At 42.0% G+C, this 16904-nt stretch overlaps 1 protein-coding gene across 1 annotated transcript in view; it reads right to left on the bottom strand.

Moving 5' to 3' along the window:
- Positions 1 to 16904, bottom strand: part of LOC126474755 (uncharacterized) — a 103748-nt gene that overhangs the window by 33448 nt on the left and 53396 nt on the right. Inside the window, exon 3 of the mRNA XM_050102232.1 lies at positions 10356 to 10567. Within this exon, the coding sequence (XP_049958189.1) occupies positions 10356 to 10567 (212 nt within the window). The remainder of the gene's footprint in view (positions 1 to 10355; positions 10568 to 16904) is intronic.

Here is a 16904-nt window from a genome sequence, read left to right as displayed (position 1 = left end):
TACACCAATATTTTCCTTGTTTTATTCTGCGTAAGGCTATATGCAGCACTTTAGTCTTACAGTCAAATTTGTATATATATTTTTCTTATTCTGGTACGGATTTTGCAATCTTAGGCGTCTTCGGAAGGAAACGTTCACTTTAAAAATATATGGCTTGCGATGTATTTGTACGAGGTTAATGAAATTTTAATACATTATAGCCAAATATATTGTTAATGTAAATCTCAAGTTACAACATTTTCCGATCACCCAAAAACCACGATAGTGCAAAATAAATCAATAATCAAAAACTTTGTCATATCGTGGAAATCTCAATAAACAATACAAAATTCTTATTCATTATCTGTGTTACTTCAAAATAGGATCAAATAAGATCAAAATACAGGTATAGTACCGGAATAAACCAAGTTTAAAGGGCAATGTGCCTTCCATTTATTTTCTATTGTGAATGAGTGGTGAGTGATGAAAAAGAGCTAGTTCATTTCAGGGAGTGAACAGTTCTGATCCGATCTCTGAAAAGAACAGTTTTGCCCATCTCTAGTGTCGTATACGCTCAACTGTGTAGGCGATGTACATGAGGAGTACAATAATGAGAATACGTGCTTAACAAGTGAATGTGATACCGAAACAGGTGTCGAGTCATATCCACTCATGCTCATAAATTAAGGATAATGCTGATACATGGTGAAACAACGCTCTGGTAGGCGGTTTGCGCGTTTAATAACCTCGGGGTATGACCATGCGGTGCTTTGACCTGCGGTCGTCGCACGGTGGCGCTGGCAGCAGTTCACATACGCAGGTGCATGTCGGAGTACGGTGGAGCGAGTAAGTGTGCTGACGTTTCCAGACGTGCTAATGGTGACTGTGTGTTGATAACGGCTCAAAGAACACATATTGATGACGTTATGAGGGGTAGAATACTAGGGCGACTGAAGGCTGGTCAAACACAGCAGGTCGTAGCACGGGCCCTCTGTCTGCCACAAAGTGTGATCTCAAGATTATGGCAACGATTCCAGCAGACAGGAAACGTGTCGAGGCGCTACAGTACGGAAAGTCCACAGTGTACAACACCACAAGAAGACCGATATCTCACCATCAGTGCACGCAGATGTCCACGGAGTACTGCAGGTAGCTTTGCTCGGGACCTTACCGCAGCCACTGGAACGATTGTCTCCAGGCACATAGTCTACAGACGACTTAACAGGCATGGTTTAATCGCCTGAAGACCTGCAAGGTGCATTCCACTGACTCCTGGTCACAGGAGAGCCAGTAACGCCTGGTGTTGGGAACACAGTACATGGTCATTGAACAGTGGTCCTGGGCTATGTTCAGGGACGAATCCAGATATAGTCTGAACAGTGACTCTCACCGGGTTTTCATCTGGCTTGAACCAGGAACCAGATACCAACCCCTTAATGTCCTTGAAAGGGACCTGTATGGAGGTCGTGGTTTGATGGTGTGGGGTGGGATTATGATTGGTGCATGTACACCCCTGCGTGTCTTTGACAGAGGAACTGTAACAGGTCAGGTGTATCGGGACGTCATTTTGCACCAGTATGTCCGCCTTTTCAGGGGGAAGTGGGTCTCACCTTCCTCCTGATGGATGATAACGCACGGTCCCACCGAGCTGCCATCGTGGAGGTGTATCTTGAAACAGAATATAGCGAATGGAGTGGCCTGCCTGTTCGCCAGACCTAAACCCTTTCAAGCACGTCTGGGATGCTCTCGGTCGACGTATAGCTGCACGTCTTAAAACCTCTACCACACTTCAGGAGCTCCGCCAGGCAGTGGTGCAAGAATGGGAGGCTATACCCCGGCAGCTGCTCGACCACCTGATCCAGAATACACCAGCTCGTTGTGCGGCCTGTGTAAGTGCGCATGGTGATCATATTCCATACTGATTTCGGGGTACATGCGCAGGAAACAGTGGCGTTTAGTAGCACATGTGTTGCGGGATGGTTTCCTCAACATATCACCAATACCATGGATGTACAGATCTGTATCGTGTGCTTTCCCTATGTGCCTATGCTATTAGCGCCAGTTTTGTGTAGTGCCCAGTTTTGTGGCACCACATTCCGCAATTATCCTTAATTTATGAGAATGAGTGTAGTATACTTCATCCTTGTAGGACAGGGAGCCACAAATCCCGCCTGCATTGAAAAGTAGTAAAAGACAATCGTTCTCCAAGTGCGGGTGCTAAACACAATTGTGTAAATTGAAGATCATCCGCGTTATAGTAAAAAGAGTACTATAAACAGATTTCGTGAGAGTCCACAGCAAGATTAATGTGTAGAGCATAAGAAAAGCTAGGGATATTCAAGGGAAAACAAGGTGCACTTCTGAAAAGAACTGTTGTCTACTCGTTTCAAGGACTTCAGATATACGCTACTGGCCATTAAAATTGCTACACCACGAAGATGACGTGCTACAGACGCGAAATTTAACCGACAGAAAGAAGATGCTGTGATGCACATGATTGGCTTTTCAGAGCGTTCACACAAGGTTCGCGCCGGTGGCGACACCTACAATGTGCTGACATGAGGAAAGTTTCCAACCGATTTCTCATATACAAACAGCAGTTGACCGGCGTTCCCTGGGAAACATTGTTGTGATGCCTCGTGTAAGGAGGAGAAATGCGTACCATCACGTTTCCAACTTTGATAAAGGTCACATTGTAGCCTATCGCGATTGCGGTTTATCGTATCGCTACAGTGCTGCTCGCGTTGGTCGAGACCCAATGACTGTTAGCAGAATATGGAAACGGTGGGTTCAGGAGGGTAATATGGAACGCCGTGCTGGATCCCAACGGCCTCGTATCACTAGTAGTCGAGATGACAGGCATCTTATCCGCATGGCTGTAACGGACCGTGCAGCCACGTCTCGATCCCTGAGTCAACAGATGGGGACGTTTGCAAGGCAACAACCATCTGCACGAACAGTTCGACGACGTTTGCAGCAGCATGGACTATCAGCTTGGAGACCATGGCTGCGGTTACCCTTGACGCTGCATTACAGGCAGGAGCGCCTGCGATGGTGTACTCAACGACGAACCTGGGTGCACAAATGGCAAAACGCCATTTTTTCGGATGAATCCAGGTTCTGTTTACAGCATCATGATGGTCGCATCCGTGTTTGGTGACATCGCGGTGAACTCACATTGAAAGTGTGTATTTGTCATCGCCATACTGGCGTATCACCCGGAGTGATGGTATGGGGTGCCATTGGTTACACGTCTCGGTCACCTCTTGTTCGCATTGACAGCACTTTGAACAGTGGGCGTTACATTTCAGATGTGTTACGACCCGTGGCTCTACCCTTCATTCGATCCCTCTGAAACTATACATTTCAGCAGGATAATGCACGACCGCATGTTGCAGGTCCTGTACGGGCCTTTCTGGATACACAAAATGTTCGACTGCTGGCCTGGACAGCACATTCTCCAGATCTCTCAACAACTGAAAACGTCTGGTCAATGGTGGCCGAGCAACTGGCTCGTCACAATAAGCCAGTCACTACTCTTGATGAACTGTGGTATCGTGTTGAAGCTGCATGGGCAAGTACACGCCATCCAAGCTCTGTTTGACTCAATGTCGAGGCGTATCAAGGCCGTTATTACGGACAGAAGTGGTTGTTGTGGGTACTGATTTCTCAGGATAAATGCACCAATTTGCGTGAAAATGTAATCACATGTCAGTTCTAGTATAATATATTTGTCCAATGAATACCCGTTTATCATGTGCATTTCTTCTTGGTGTAGCAATTTTAATGTGCAGTAGCGTAATTTACAGAATGCGAGTGATAGTGACCTACTATGTTATGCACATCAAATTGCGCGCTACATAGATTACAGTGATTTCAAGTTAAGCAGGTGATGGTTGCATAACTTCAAACAGTGCTACAGAATTTGAAAGCGGAAGATAGCGAAATTGCAAACAAAGTGTCAAGTTTACGATGCATAGCAAACTGCGGAATCAGCCCGATAATTTGTAGATGAAATAAACAAACTTATTCCAGCGTTCAGTAAGGAATTTGTTTTCATCTCCGACCAATGGGGATTCGAAGGTCAAATGCATGTGAAAGGCACCCTGGAAATTAGAGGTACCAACAGATTTGTATCAAGATCGACTAACATCAATGCCTTAACGCATTCGCATATAATTACACCTACTGTTAATCTGTGTGGTTGGCTGGAAATTTATTTATTGATCTGTGAGAAGTTGCACGTACTCTGTCCCCTAAGATTCTATATCGTATGATTGCTCTAGCAAGGTCAGTAGGGAATATTTACGTCACAGCAAGCAAGAATGGGATAATGGCCGTGAGATAACTACAACGATACTATGAGCACTGCTTTTGGCCAATAGCTGGTTAAAATAACTTGCTTTTGCTTGATTCCATGTCTGCATACAAGAGTCATACTCCTTTAGAGCAAAATATCCTTAGTGAAAAATGTGTGACATTGCCTTTCCTACCACCTGGAACCACTAGACAAATTCAGCCTCTGGATGTTTGATTTTTTCCGCGCCTACAAAACACATTATCGTAGTATCTGCAGCTACGCCTTAAAGGATAGCCAATTTCACGTTAAGTTCTAGGAGAGACCGTTTCACATTCGGTTGCATGCCATCATATTCCATCAGTTCTCATCACCTCATTACACCAATATTATTCTATATGCAGTCTTTGAGACTGGATACCTAGCTGAACATCCTGTGCAGTTTGTAACACCCAAGGAGTTCGCCTTCGATCTTGGTGGTGCAAACCTATGTGAAGACTGTTGCGCACCATTTTACCCTGTGTTCATGGTGCAAGCTAATGGTTTGTTCTGAACATTTCTTGAATGTCAACGATGTCCATTTTGTGAAGTGTAATGCATACATCCCATAGAAAGTTTGTCTCTGCTCATCCAGTGCACTCATTTCCTGTCGCACTCCTGATGCACATGGTGAGTTATTAGCAGCTAATATTTTTCCAGTCACAATTGTTAACACATCAGTTTCAAATGAGCCTTACTAAAGGCTGACTTGCGACCTACCACTCAAGAGCTTCCTTGTAAGCTTTCGCATTCCCGACCGCAGGGCGACGAGTTGAGCGGGTGCACATTAGAGATGGGCAAAACTGTTCTTTTCAGAGATCGGATTAGAACTGTTCACTCCCTGAAATGAACTAGCTCTTTTTCATCACTCACCACTCATTCACAATAGAAAATAAATGGAAGGCACATTGTCCTTTAAACTTGGTTTATTCCAGTACTATACCTGTATTTTGATCTTATTTGATCCTATTTTGAAGTAACACAGATAATGAATTAGAATTTTGTATTGTTTATTGAAATTTCCACGATATGACAAAGTTATTGATTATTGATTTATTTTGCACTATCGTGGTTTTTGGGTGATCGGAAAATGTTGTAACTTGAGATTTACATTAACAATATATTTGGCTATAATGTATTAAAATTTCATTAACCTCGTACAAATACATCACAAGCCATATATTTTTAAAGTGAACGTTTCCTTCCGAAGACGCCTAAGATTGCAAAATCCGTACCAGAATAAGAAAAATATATATACAAATTTGACTGTAAGACTAAAGTGCTGCATATAGCCTTACGCAGAATAAAACAAGGAAAATATTGGTGTATCACATTTTGCGATACGTTTATCAGTTCGCTCGTAATTAAAGCGTAAATTCGAGTGTCCATAATAAAAATCCTATAGTAAGAGGAGTCGTCAGGAATATAATCTGAAAAGATAAACAAATAAAAATAAAATAAAAACAAATGATGTATGCATAACATAATAATGTAATATACATAGCGGTATTACTACGAAGAACAATATCCAGTAGAGACGAACTCCGATGCAGAGGCGCTGAGTCAAGCAGGTCGAGCCGCGAGCTGTATGACTGCGTGAGCTAAGACCACAGAGACCAGAGTGACACCTGAGTTGCTTTGCTCAACGCTCTGCCTAGAGTCGATAACGGTGGGATGAGCGTTGAGCGGGCGAGTTCCGATGGTGGGGGGAGCGGTGAACGGTCATCAGTCACCCGCTCCGAGACAAATCGTCCGTTCTCTCGCGAGCTGATTGTTGCAAGTAGTTCTTATGTTCTCCGCTAGGAGGCTCTCTGTCCTGTTGCTCGCATCAACTGCCCAGAGGGCAGGACGTGCGACTGAAACGATCGCTGACGGAGTGCGATGCTAAGTTAAGCTGCGCCAGACACTGCACGCGGCAGAGGAAGCACAGAGACAGCAGGGCATATGTGAAACACAAAATCCAATGGGGCACTGCACAATGCAGGCAGCCAAGGTAGAAGCAGGGCAGAGGCCGGCGCTGGCTGTGTTGTGTGGCGTGTAGTGTGCTCTGACCAACAGAGGCCCCGCTGATGTGCTCCGTCTCTCTCTCTCTCTCTCTCTCTCTCTTTCTTTTCTGCTGTGGGGAAACGTTTGGAGCTACCGTTCTTTTTTTCTGAATCAGTGATTGTTCACTCCTTTGAAAGATTCAACTCTATGAATCAGTTCAGGAGCGGATCCCCCGTCTCTAGCGCACACAGAGATCCCGAGGCGTCCAATTGCACCTTGGCGTTGTTCTGATGCAGTTATTTTGAGTTAGTGTCGCATTTAGCCCTTACACTACTTTCTGGTCTGTGAAACTCGGAAATGCGTAATTATTCAGCAATGGGAATTGTTCGGTTATTTATCACAGAAAGATTCCACTACAGAAAGTGCGACTCGATCTTCCCCAGTTTAGTAGTATTTGTGAGCTGCTCAGAATAGTCGTTTGATTTATCCTTGCAGCCCTCTTCGACATGAAAAATTCAAGTGCCATCGGCACATACAAGGATAATATATTCAGAATGGTTCAAATGGCTCTGAGCATTATGGGACTTAACTTCTGAGGTCATCAGTCTCCTAGAACTTAGAACTACTTAAACCTAACTAACCTAAGGACATCACACATATCCATGCCCGAGGCAGGATTCGAACCTGTGACCTTAGCGGTCACGCGGTTCCAGACTGTAGCGCCTAGAGCCGCTCAGACACCCTGGCCGACGGATAATTAGTAGCCCAGAATAACCACATACTGCCAACTGATGTCAATAATTTTTGCGTCACTGTAAGCCTATTAATGTTGATCTCGTATGCAACAATTTGCATTGAGTAATTAAATATTTCAACTGAACAAGAACAGTTTTAGTATCATATTTTCTTCCTTGCAACTAACTGATGAGGCATCCCAACAGTTAATAAATAACGACAGTACATTCCTAAACTATGGTCTTGCTTTGATGGTGTTTTTCCTTGTAGAACTGACGCCCTTATTAGGGACATTCCCAAAAGGAAGGTGATTCATAAAATTATTTTATTTTGAGCAACTGATGGCCATCTGCAAGTGAGCGATCTTTCATTGCCAATGTGTTTTATGCTGTCATTTTTCTTACAAGGCGCAATATTAAATACAATGTGTTCAGCTTGCAAGTGTGGCAGGCAACTTGGATTTACCACTGCCGAATGGGGATGAGCAAATTATAAATATCGATGTATATTTTGTGTCGATTTACGTAAAAGAAGTTGATATTACAGAGACAAAACAATCGATATTTTGAAATAGCGATGTGTTCGGCTCATCGCTACACGAGAAAAGGCTCTGCAGTGAAACACTTCTGATATGTGTTCTGTGCTTGAAATATTGTACTTACCATAAATAGACAACAAGAGTCCATTTTCCATCAAATATCAGCGCAATAGTGTGTGCGACTTTTGTGCTCAGTTTAAGTTACTTTCACAGTGCGTCTATTGTTTCTTGATCCAGGCACTCATGAGGTAAAGAGAGCACACATTCTGCCTCATAGTTGGAGCAGGGAGTGGTAATTTCCACCGTTCTCATACAACGCTGTCACCAAACGTGTTCGTTTTGCACCTCGTGCCTATAATTTGCAATGTTAGAAATGACACACGGAAGTAACAAACTTTGATGGATATGTAGTACAGACACATTCTACATCTGCATCTACATGGATACTCTGCAAATCACTTTAAGTGCCTGGCACAGGGTTCATCGAACAACCTTCACAATTCTCTATTATTCCAATCTCGTATAGCGCGCGGAAAGAATGAATACCCATACCTTTCCGTACGAGCTCTGGTTTCCCTTATTTTATCGTGGTGATCGTTCCTCCTTATGTAGGTCGGTGTCAACAAAATATTTCGGAGGAGAAAGGTGGTGATTGGAATTTCGCGAGAAGACTCCGTCGCAACGAAAAACACCTTTCTCTTAATGATGTCCATCCCAAATCCTGTATCATTTCTGTGACACTCTCTCCCATATCTAGCAATAATAAAAAACGTGCTGCCTTTCTTTGAACTTTTTCGATGTACTCCGTCAGTCCTATCTGGTAAGGATCCCACACCGCGCAGCAGTATTCTAAAAGAGGACGGACAAGCGTAGTGTAGGCAGTCTCCTTAGTAGGTCTGTTACATTTTCTAAGTGTCCTGCCAATAAAACGAAGCCTTTGGTTAGCCTTCCCCACAACATTTTCTATGTGTTCTTTCCAATTTAAGTTGTTCGTAATAGTAATACGTAGGTATTTAGTTGAATTTACGGCTTTTAGATTAGACTGATTTACCGTGTAACCGAAGTTTAACGAGTTCCTTTTAGCACTCATGTGGATGACCTCACACTTTTCGTTATTTAGGATCAAATGCCACTTTTCGCACCATTCAGATATTTTTTCTAAATCGTTTTGCAGTTTGTTTTGATCTTCTGATGACTTTATTAGTCGATAAACTACAGCGTCATCAGCAAACAACCGAAGACGGCTGCTGCTCAGATTGTCTCCCAAATTGTTTATATAGATAAGGAGCAGCAAAGGGCCTATAACACTGCCTTGGGGAACGCCTGAAATCACTTCTGTTCTACTCGATGACTTTCCGTCAGTTACTATGAACTGTGACCTCTATGACAGAAAATCGCAAATCCAGTCACATAACTGAGACGATATTCCATAAGCACGCAATTTCACTACGAACCGCTTGTGTCGTACATTGTCAAATGCCTATCGGAAATTGAGGAATACGGAATCAATCAGAAATCTCTTGTCAATAGCACTCAGAACTTCATGTGAATAAAGAGTTAGTTGTGTTTCACAGGAACGATGTTTTGACTGTTGACTGTGGGTCAATAGACCGTCTCCTTCGAGGTAATTCATAATGTTCGAACACAATATGTGTTCTAAAATCCTGCTGCATATCGACGTTAACGATATGGGTCTGTAATTTAGTGGATTACTGCTAATACCTTTCTTGAATATTGGTGTAACCTGTGCAACTTTCCAGCCTTTGGGTATGGATCTTTCGTCGAGCGAACGGTTGTAAATGACTGTTAAGCATGGAGCGAATGCATCAGCATACACGGAATGGAACCTGTTTGGTATCTGGACCACAAGACTTGCTTTTATTAAGTGGTTTGAGTTGCTTCACTACTCCGAGGATATTTACATTCATGTTTAAATCTAGTGTTCATTTTTATTACTGAATGTCAAATTAAATTAATCCCGTTGTAAGACATTTGCTGTTAGTATGCCACTATTGGTAGTAGCGGGAATTGGCAAGAAATCTGTCTATGAGAACTATACTGCCCACGAGTCAAGAAAAGACAGACGATAAAAAGTATGAAACTTCCTGGCAGATTAAAACTGTGTGCTGGACCGAGACTCGAATTCGGGACCTTTGCCTTTCGCGGGCAAGTGCTCTACCAACTGAGCTACCCAAGCACGACTCACGCCCCGTCCTCACAGCTTTACTTCTGCCAGTGCCTCGTCTCCTACCTTCCAAACTTAACAGAAGCTCTCCTGCGCAGGGGAGCTTCTGTAAAGTTTGGAAGGTAGGAGACGAGGCACTGGCAGATATAAAGCTGTGAGGAAGGGGTGTGAGTCGTAGTTGGGTAGCTCAGTTGGTAGAGCGCTTTCCCGCGAAAGGCAAAGGTCCCGAGTTCGAGTCTCGGTCCGAGACACAGTTTTAATCTGCCAGGAAGTTTCATATCAGCGCACACTCCGCTGCAGGGTGAAAATCTCATTCTGGGAATAAAAAGTATCACTTTCGATACACAATATTTGATACTGACGAATCAATATATCGATCATGAAGTGTTATCGGTATTGATCGATATTGTTATTAAAATAGCGATGTTTTCATACGTCGACATTTACTGCCCATCTCGACACCACAGCACTCATCTGCACGACACGTATAAAGCACCTAACAGGCAGCATACAACTACAAATCTATAAGCTACGGAATTTTCTTAGTGACTTGTCAGTCTCTGAAACAGATGTCAGCGCTGGTGTGAGCGACATACCCGAGCAACCGGTGGTGGGAGTACAAGGTGTTGGCAGCGTCGGTGTCGTGGCACACCTCTATGGCGGGCAGCCAGCGGCGGGAGACGTTGAAGCCCAGCTCGAACACGTGCAGCTTGCCCTCCGGGCCGCAGCGGCGTCTCGTCATATGGGCCACGGGCAAGGAGCGGCTCTCGCACCACAGGTCGCCAGCCGTAACTCGTTTGCCGGATACCTACAAAGGCAGCCGTCCTCACAGCTGAACGCGTTACAGAACATGGAAACGCAGCACCATGAAGCAGCGTACCGGCAAAGCTCGAAGCGTATACAGAGTTGATGGCTTTACGCACAGACGGTTTGACTCATACTTAACAAACATAATGCGAAAGGTTGTGCTGAATAATTCCGACAGTAAATTTCTCTATTATGGGCACTGCAGCATATATTATGTTACAGTAGGACATTACACAGAGAATTAGTAGACAGTATGCTGCTTGATACTTTATTTTTGTATATAAGCTCGTTTCGGCTTTGTTACCTTCGTCAGCGCATCTGTAAACCATTGCATATATATATATATATATATATATATATATATATATATATATATATATTAAATAATATACAAATTATAAAGGCTTTTTTATATTAGATGTTGTACTCACGTCCTAACGAGACGAAGAGGAGGCTTCGATACCAGTCGTTGGCTCTGGAGAGTGACTTAAAAACATGCGACAACAAAAAAAAATAACGTCGCCCAGCAAATACTTCGGATTATGAATATTATAATGAAAGAAACAGTTTTCAGAACGACAAGGGAATCGAGCAGGCCCTATCGTAAAGACACACTCTACCGCTATAATGGACGTCAGAAGGTTAAATATGACATGGAAAGAAATGATTCTGGGAAAAACTGAAACTATTCGAAAATACGATTCACTTATATATATATTCATTTTATTACGAATTAACAAACGCATTAGATGACAGCCGAGAACTATAATTACCAGTATCTGAGGAAAACGCCAGAAATTACCAAAGTAAGAGCTACAGATTAATTTTCTCAAAATACAGCCCACGTATCTGCAAAAAAACATGCTAAAGGAAAGAGTCAAAGCTATCATATAAACTGTAAACTAGAAATACAGTACAGACTTTTCCGAAGTCTGCTACTGTTGATGATGGCTCCCACGATTCTCAGAAACAATATTTGCTCCGCGAAAAACCGTAGCTAATATTACACTCGGAAACAGCGAAATACTTCTGATAAATAAAAATATGGCTCTAAGCACTATGGGACTTAACTGCTGTGGTCACCAGTCCCCTAGAACTTAGAACTACATAAACCTAACTAACCTAAGGACATCACACACATCCATGCCCGAGGCAGGATTCGAACCTGCGACCGTAGCGGTCGCGCGGTTGTAGACTGTAGCGCCTAGAACCGCTCGGTCACTGCGGCTGGCTTTGTTAAATAAAGTCATATTCAGAACTAAGCCAAACAAGCATCACAACAAACAAGCTCCTGACGTTAAATCATTAGTATGTGTTCAGCCTATAACAATACTCATTCGTAGGTAATATCAGCTGCAGATTTCTACTAATAACTCGTAACTGAACAACATAGTCGAAGTGTTCGCCAAAGTCGTAAATACAAGAAGGATATTACGAAGAGCATCATATGTCACGACATACGATATAGATCAACCACGCACCAAACATTCGCGTTGGCATTCGTTTCCTTCGAGACCTCAACGAAATTGGCACATTACACCCAACACTACAGGTGAGTCTCTTAATACATGTAGTTTTCTTTGGTTTAACGAGAAAAACCATTGAATTATAGCCTACCTAGACCTCAGGCTACGCAACAGATCAGTCTGTCACCACAGAAAGCTTTTCCGCCCTCACATTCGTTGCTTCGCCAACTCAAAACCAAACCGTTGCATTCCAACACAAGCTAGACCACAGGCTACGTTCCGATCTGTCTTTCACCACAAAAATCTTTTCCGCTGTTACATTCGTTGGCTTTGCCAGCTCACGATTGAACTGTTGCATCCCAAACTAACATAGATCTAGGTCTAAGCTGCAGATCAGTGTTGTTGTTGTTGTTGTGGTCTTCAGTCCTGAGACTGGTTTGATGCAGCTCTCCGTGCTGCTCTATCCTATGCTAGCTTCTTCATCTCCCAGTATGTACTGCAGCCTACATCCTGCTGAATCTGCTTAGTGTATTCATCTCTTGGTCTCCCTCTACGATTTTTACCCTCCACACTGCCCTCCAATACTAAACTGGTGATCCCTTGATGCCTCAGAACATGTCCTACCAACCGATTCCTTCTTCTAGTCAGGTTGTGCCACAAACTCCTCTTCTCCCCAATCCTATTCAGTACCTCCTCATTAGTTATGTGATCTACCCATCTAATCTTCATCAGTCGTGTGTCGCCACAGAAATCTTTTTCGCTGTCAGACTCATTCGCTCCGCCAACTCAAAACCAAACTGTTGCGTTCCAACCTAGCCTAGACGTAAGGTTACACTGCAGATCAGTGTAGCACCACAGAAATCCTTTCCCCTGTCAGATTTGTTGGCTTTCGCCAGATCAAAACGAAACTGTTGCATTCCAACCTAACCTAGACCTCAAGTCACACTGCAGATCAGTGTGTCACCACAAACAACTTTTCCACTGTAAGAATCGTTGGCTTTGCCAACTCAGATCCAAATCGTCACATTCTATCCTAACCTAAACCTCCACCTAAAGCAATCCATTATAGTGACATTAAGCTGTTCACCTGACTCACGAGGTAACCACTCTTTCAGAAATTCGTAACTTCTTCAATAATTTCAAAAAATACATCTCTGGTTTTCAGTCCACCTACTCTTTGACATGTACTCAGTTGCAAAATCGCTAACGCCAACGTCAAACAATTGCCAACATGAGCACACAATGCAACAACCTCCATACGGCAAGTCACTGTTAGACAAAACCAACATAGAAATGAAAATTACGGAAACAGGGTACGCACCAGTACTTTCCAATAGGAGATTATTGTCCCCTATACGCTGACGTCCAAAAAGTCAAGGCTATCTATGAACTATTAAAAAAATATCCTAATACTTCAAAACCAAACATGAAACAAAATTAACGATAGAAAACTAACGGCAAAAATTAAAATAAAAAAACTAAAAATGCACCTAATTCTAAAACAGAAACTTATCTCTCTTTCTTTGGCACATACATCCTCCCGGACATACTCATCTAAATGACTCTGTAGTACTGAAAATATCGTTTTTTTCTCTGCAAGTTGACACTTTTTGTTGCCCCCCCCCCCCAGTTCCCTTCAATTGTGTTTGTATGTGCCCGTGTTTTTTGTCCCTAAATTCAAAAAATGGCTCTGAGCGCTATGGGACTTAACTTCTGAGGTCATCAGTCCCCTAGAACTCAGAACTACTTAAACCTAACTAACCTAAGGACATCACACACATCCATGCCCGAGGCAGGATTCGAACCTGCGACCGTAGCGGTCACGCGGTTCCAGACTGAATCGCCTAGAACCGCACGGCCACCCCTAAATTCAACGGAATGATTCGCAGCCAAATGCATGTACCCAATTTCGTCTAATCCCTTATAACCAACCCACTCACCTAATGTCCTTGACCCATCTGCTACATAACTTTTTACTAACTGAAATATACTACAAGCTGTCCTATCCTTAATTAGCTTAAAATGGCCATCCGGTTCTAGGCGCTTCAGTCAGGAACCGCGCGACTGCTACGGTCGCAGGTTCGAATCCTGCCTCGGGCATAGATGTGTGTGATGTCCTTAGGTTAGTTAGGTTTAAGTAGTTCTAAGTACTAGTGGACTGATGACCTCAGATGTTAAGTCCCATAGTGCTGAGAGCCATTTGAACCATTTGAACCCACACCCATGGTCCAACAACATCATGGTCTTTCTCACCTCTTCTTTACGGTCTGTTTATGTCTCATGGGCAGAAAACCAAAGAGGAGATCTTAAACAAGAAAACGAAGAAAGTAATAAAATTCTTTTCATACAAAGCCCTGATTTCTGAAACCACGTCCCTCTACGAATAGACCGCCACACACGATCTTTTCCACAGCACCACATATAAAAATCGCTCATACGTTTTTTCGAAACCCTGCACAATGTCATATCATTGACACAAACACTACACTTAACAATAACAAGCAGTTAAATTGACTGCCTGGCAAAACTGATGACATTCATTGATTCCTTCAATTCATCAGCAGATTTCACGATAGTGAAACGAAGTGATGAGTATGTTGTCCCCCAGTCCCACTATTTTCCTCATTTTCAAAATCAGGAGCAGAACTTGGCCCCGCACTTGCCTCCATTATTTCGCGATGCTACTAATACTTAAAGCAATTTGAAAGATTAACTAATTACTTTCTGTATGAACCAACGAGATTGGATCGAGAGAATGTAAGGCTACAGAGAAATTCAGTTCAAAATACACACCAAAACTTGACCTTATAGCAGCCATTACGTCACAGGTCAAAGCCGACCGTTAGTATAGAACGTTCCTCTAGACCCGTAAATTGTTGCTGCTGTCCATAGTATTAAATGTAACATTTGCTCAATGATTTGACGTTGCGCTTATATTATAATTCATTTTTGTAATTTTGACAGTCGTAGAACTTCAAGTCTGATAGCTAGGTGTTTGCACAAAGAAATTTATGTTGTTGCGGGTCGTGTATCTATGGAACTGTTATTGATGTGTTTTTTAATTTCTGGTGTTTTACTTATTCGTTATTCCTATATAAAATTTCAAAAATGAAAAACATGATGTTGAGAACATTGAAAACGCACTACAGATCCTGCACAAAACCCCAAAAGGTGAAAACATGAATATTTCGGAAGAATTCGAAATATACAAACATACTAAAGATTATCCTCACTCGAACAAACCGGTTTACAGCACGCACAGTTCTTTTTAAAAAAAATTTCTTGAAATTTCATATAGGGATAATGGATAATCAAAATACTAAGGATTACAAAAATATCAATAACAGTTCCATAGATAATATACTTGCAACATCAAATCATCGAACAACTTTAAAATGTTACCAAAAAAATATTACATACAACAACTATGAACAGCAGCAATAGTTTCCTCAAAGTTGACCTACGTCGGTCTACAAAGTCAAGATGTGAGTGCATCATCCAGTGTACAAAAACTATATAAATTATACATTATGTAACATATACATAAATGTGGTGGTTTGCAGGTGTACTGATGAAGGCAATGAAGCCGAAATAAGCTTATTCATAAAAATAAAATGTCAAGCAGCATACTAATTCTCTGCATAATTCAGACAATGTCGGAAAGGTAGAAAATTTTAGTGTCTGGGAAAAAAAATAATCACAAAGTGAGTCCCACAGGGTTCAATTTTGCGTCCACTTCTATTCTTTATATATGTGAATGATCTTCCACTTAACATTCAACAAGCGAAATCGGTGCTTTTTACAGACGATACTAGCGTCATTATAGATTTCATTAGAGAGAAAGCAGCAGAAGAGTTGGTAAATGATATTTCCCAAAGAATAATTAGATGGTTCTCTGAGAATGGACTCTCCATAAATTGTGGAAATACATACTACATTCAGTACTGTACAAAAAACAGAGATATACCAACAACTGGTGTAGCACATAAACAGGAGTCAAAAAATATGGTAGAATGTTTCCAATTTTTGGATATACATATAGATGAAAACGTGAACTTACCGAGCTTCTCAAACAAATTAGTTCAGCTACTTTTGGTCTTTGTACAATTACTTATCTTAGAACCAAAACGTATCAACCTACTGACATATTCTGCAGATTTCCACTCAGAACCTTACGGAAAAGTTTTCTGTGGTAACTCATCACTTAGAGAGAACGTATTGACTGCATAAAAGTGAGCAGTAAGTATAATACATTTTCACCCACGCACGTCATGTAGATACCTTTAACTGAGCCGTCACAATACATATATTCGATAATGAAGTTCATCACAAATAATCCGTAACAATTTGAGTAGAACAGAGATATCCACAACTACAACACTAGAGGGAAAAGTGCTGTAATACCTCTTGTTAAATATCTCGGTGGCTCAGAAAGGAGTTCAGCATACACCAAAAAAAAAAAAAAAATTGTTTTTGATCATTTGCTCAATAACACAAAATGCTTGACAGCCAGCGAAGCAAGTTTTAAATTTAATTTAAAATAATTTCTGACAATATTATGAAAAGGATAGTTGCTACTCACCATATGGCGGCATTGCTGAGTCGCAGATAGGAACATCTAAAAGACTGTCAAACAAAGTTTTCGGCCACGGTCTTTTTTTGTGCCTATCTGCGACTCTGCATCTTCGGTGTACGGTGACTAGCAACTATCCTTTTCATAAGGTTGTCATTATTCCATCCTGGATTTTCAACTGTTTAAAATAACTTCTCCTAGACAAGTCCTTCTGTTCCATCGACGAATTTCTACTTGAAAACTGGCAGTCAGTAAAAAACGTGTGGTAGCATTAGTAAGAGTTAAAATAATTGTGTTCA

The sequence above is a fragment of the Schistocerca serialis genome, chromosome 4 (genome assembly GCF_023864345.2).
Source record: "Schistocerca serialis cubense isolate TAMUIC-IGC-003099 chromosome 4, iqSchSeri2.2, whole genome shotgun sequence".
In the NCBI taxonomy this organism is placed as follows: domain Eukaryota; kingdom Metazoa; phylum Arthropoda; class Insecta; order Orthoptera; family Acrididae; genus Schistocerca; species Schistocerca serialis.
The sequence above is the reverse complement of the archived record's forward strand: the minus strand, read 5'-3'. Positions and strand labels throughout refer to the sequence as shown.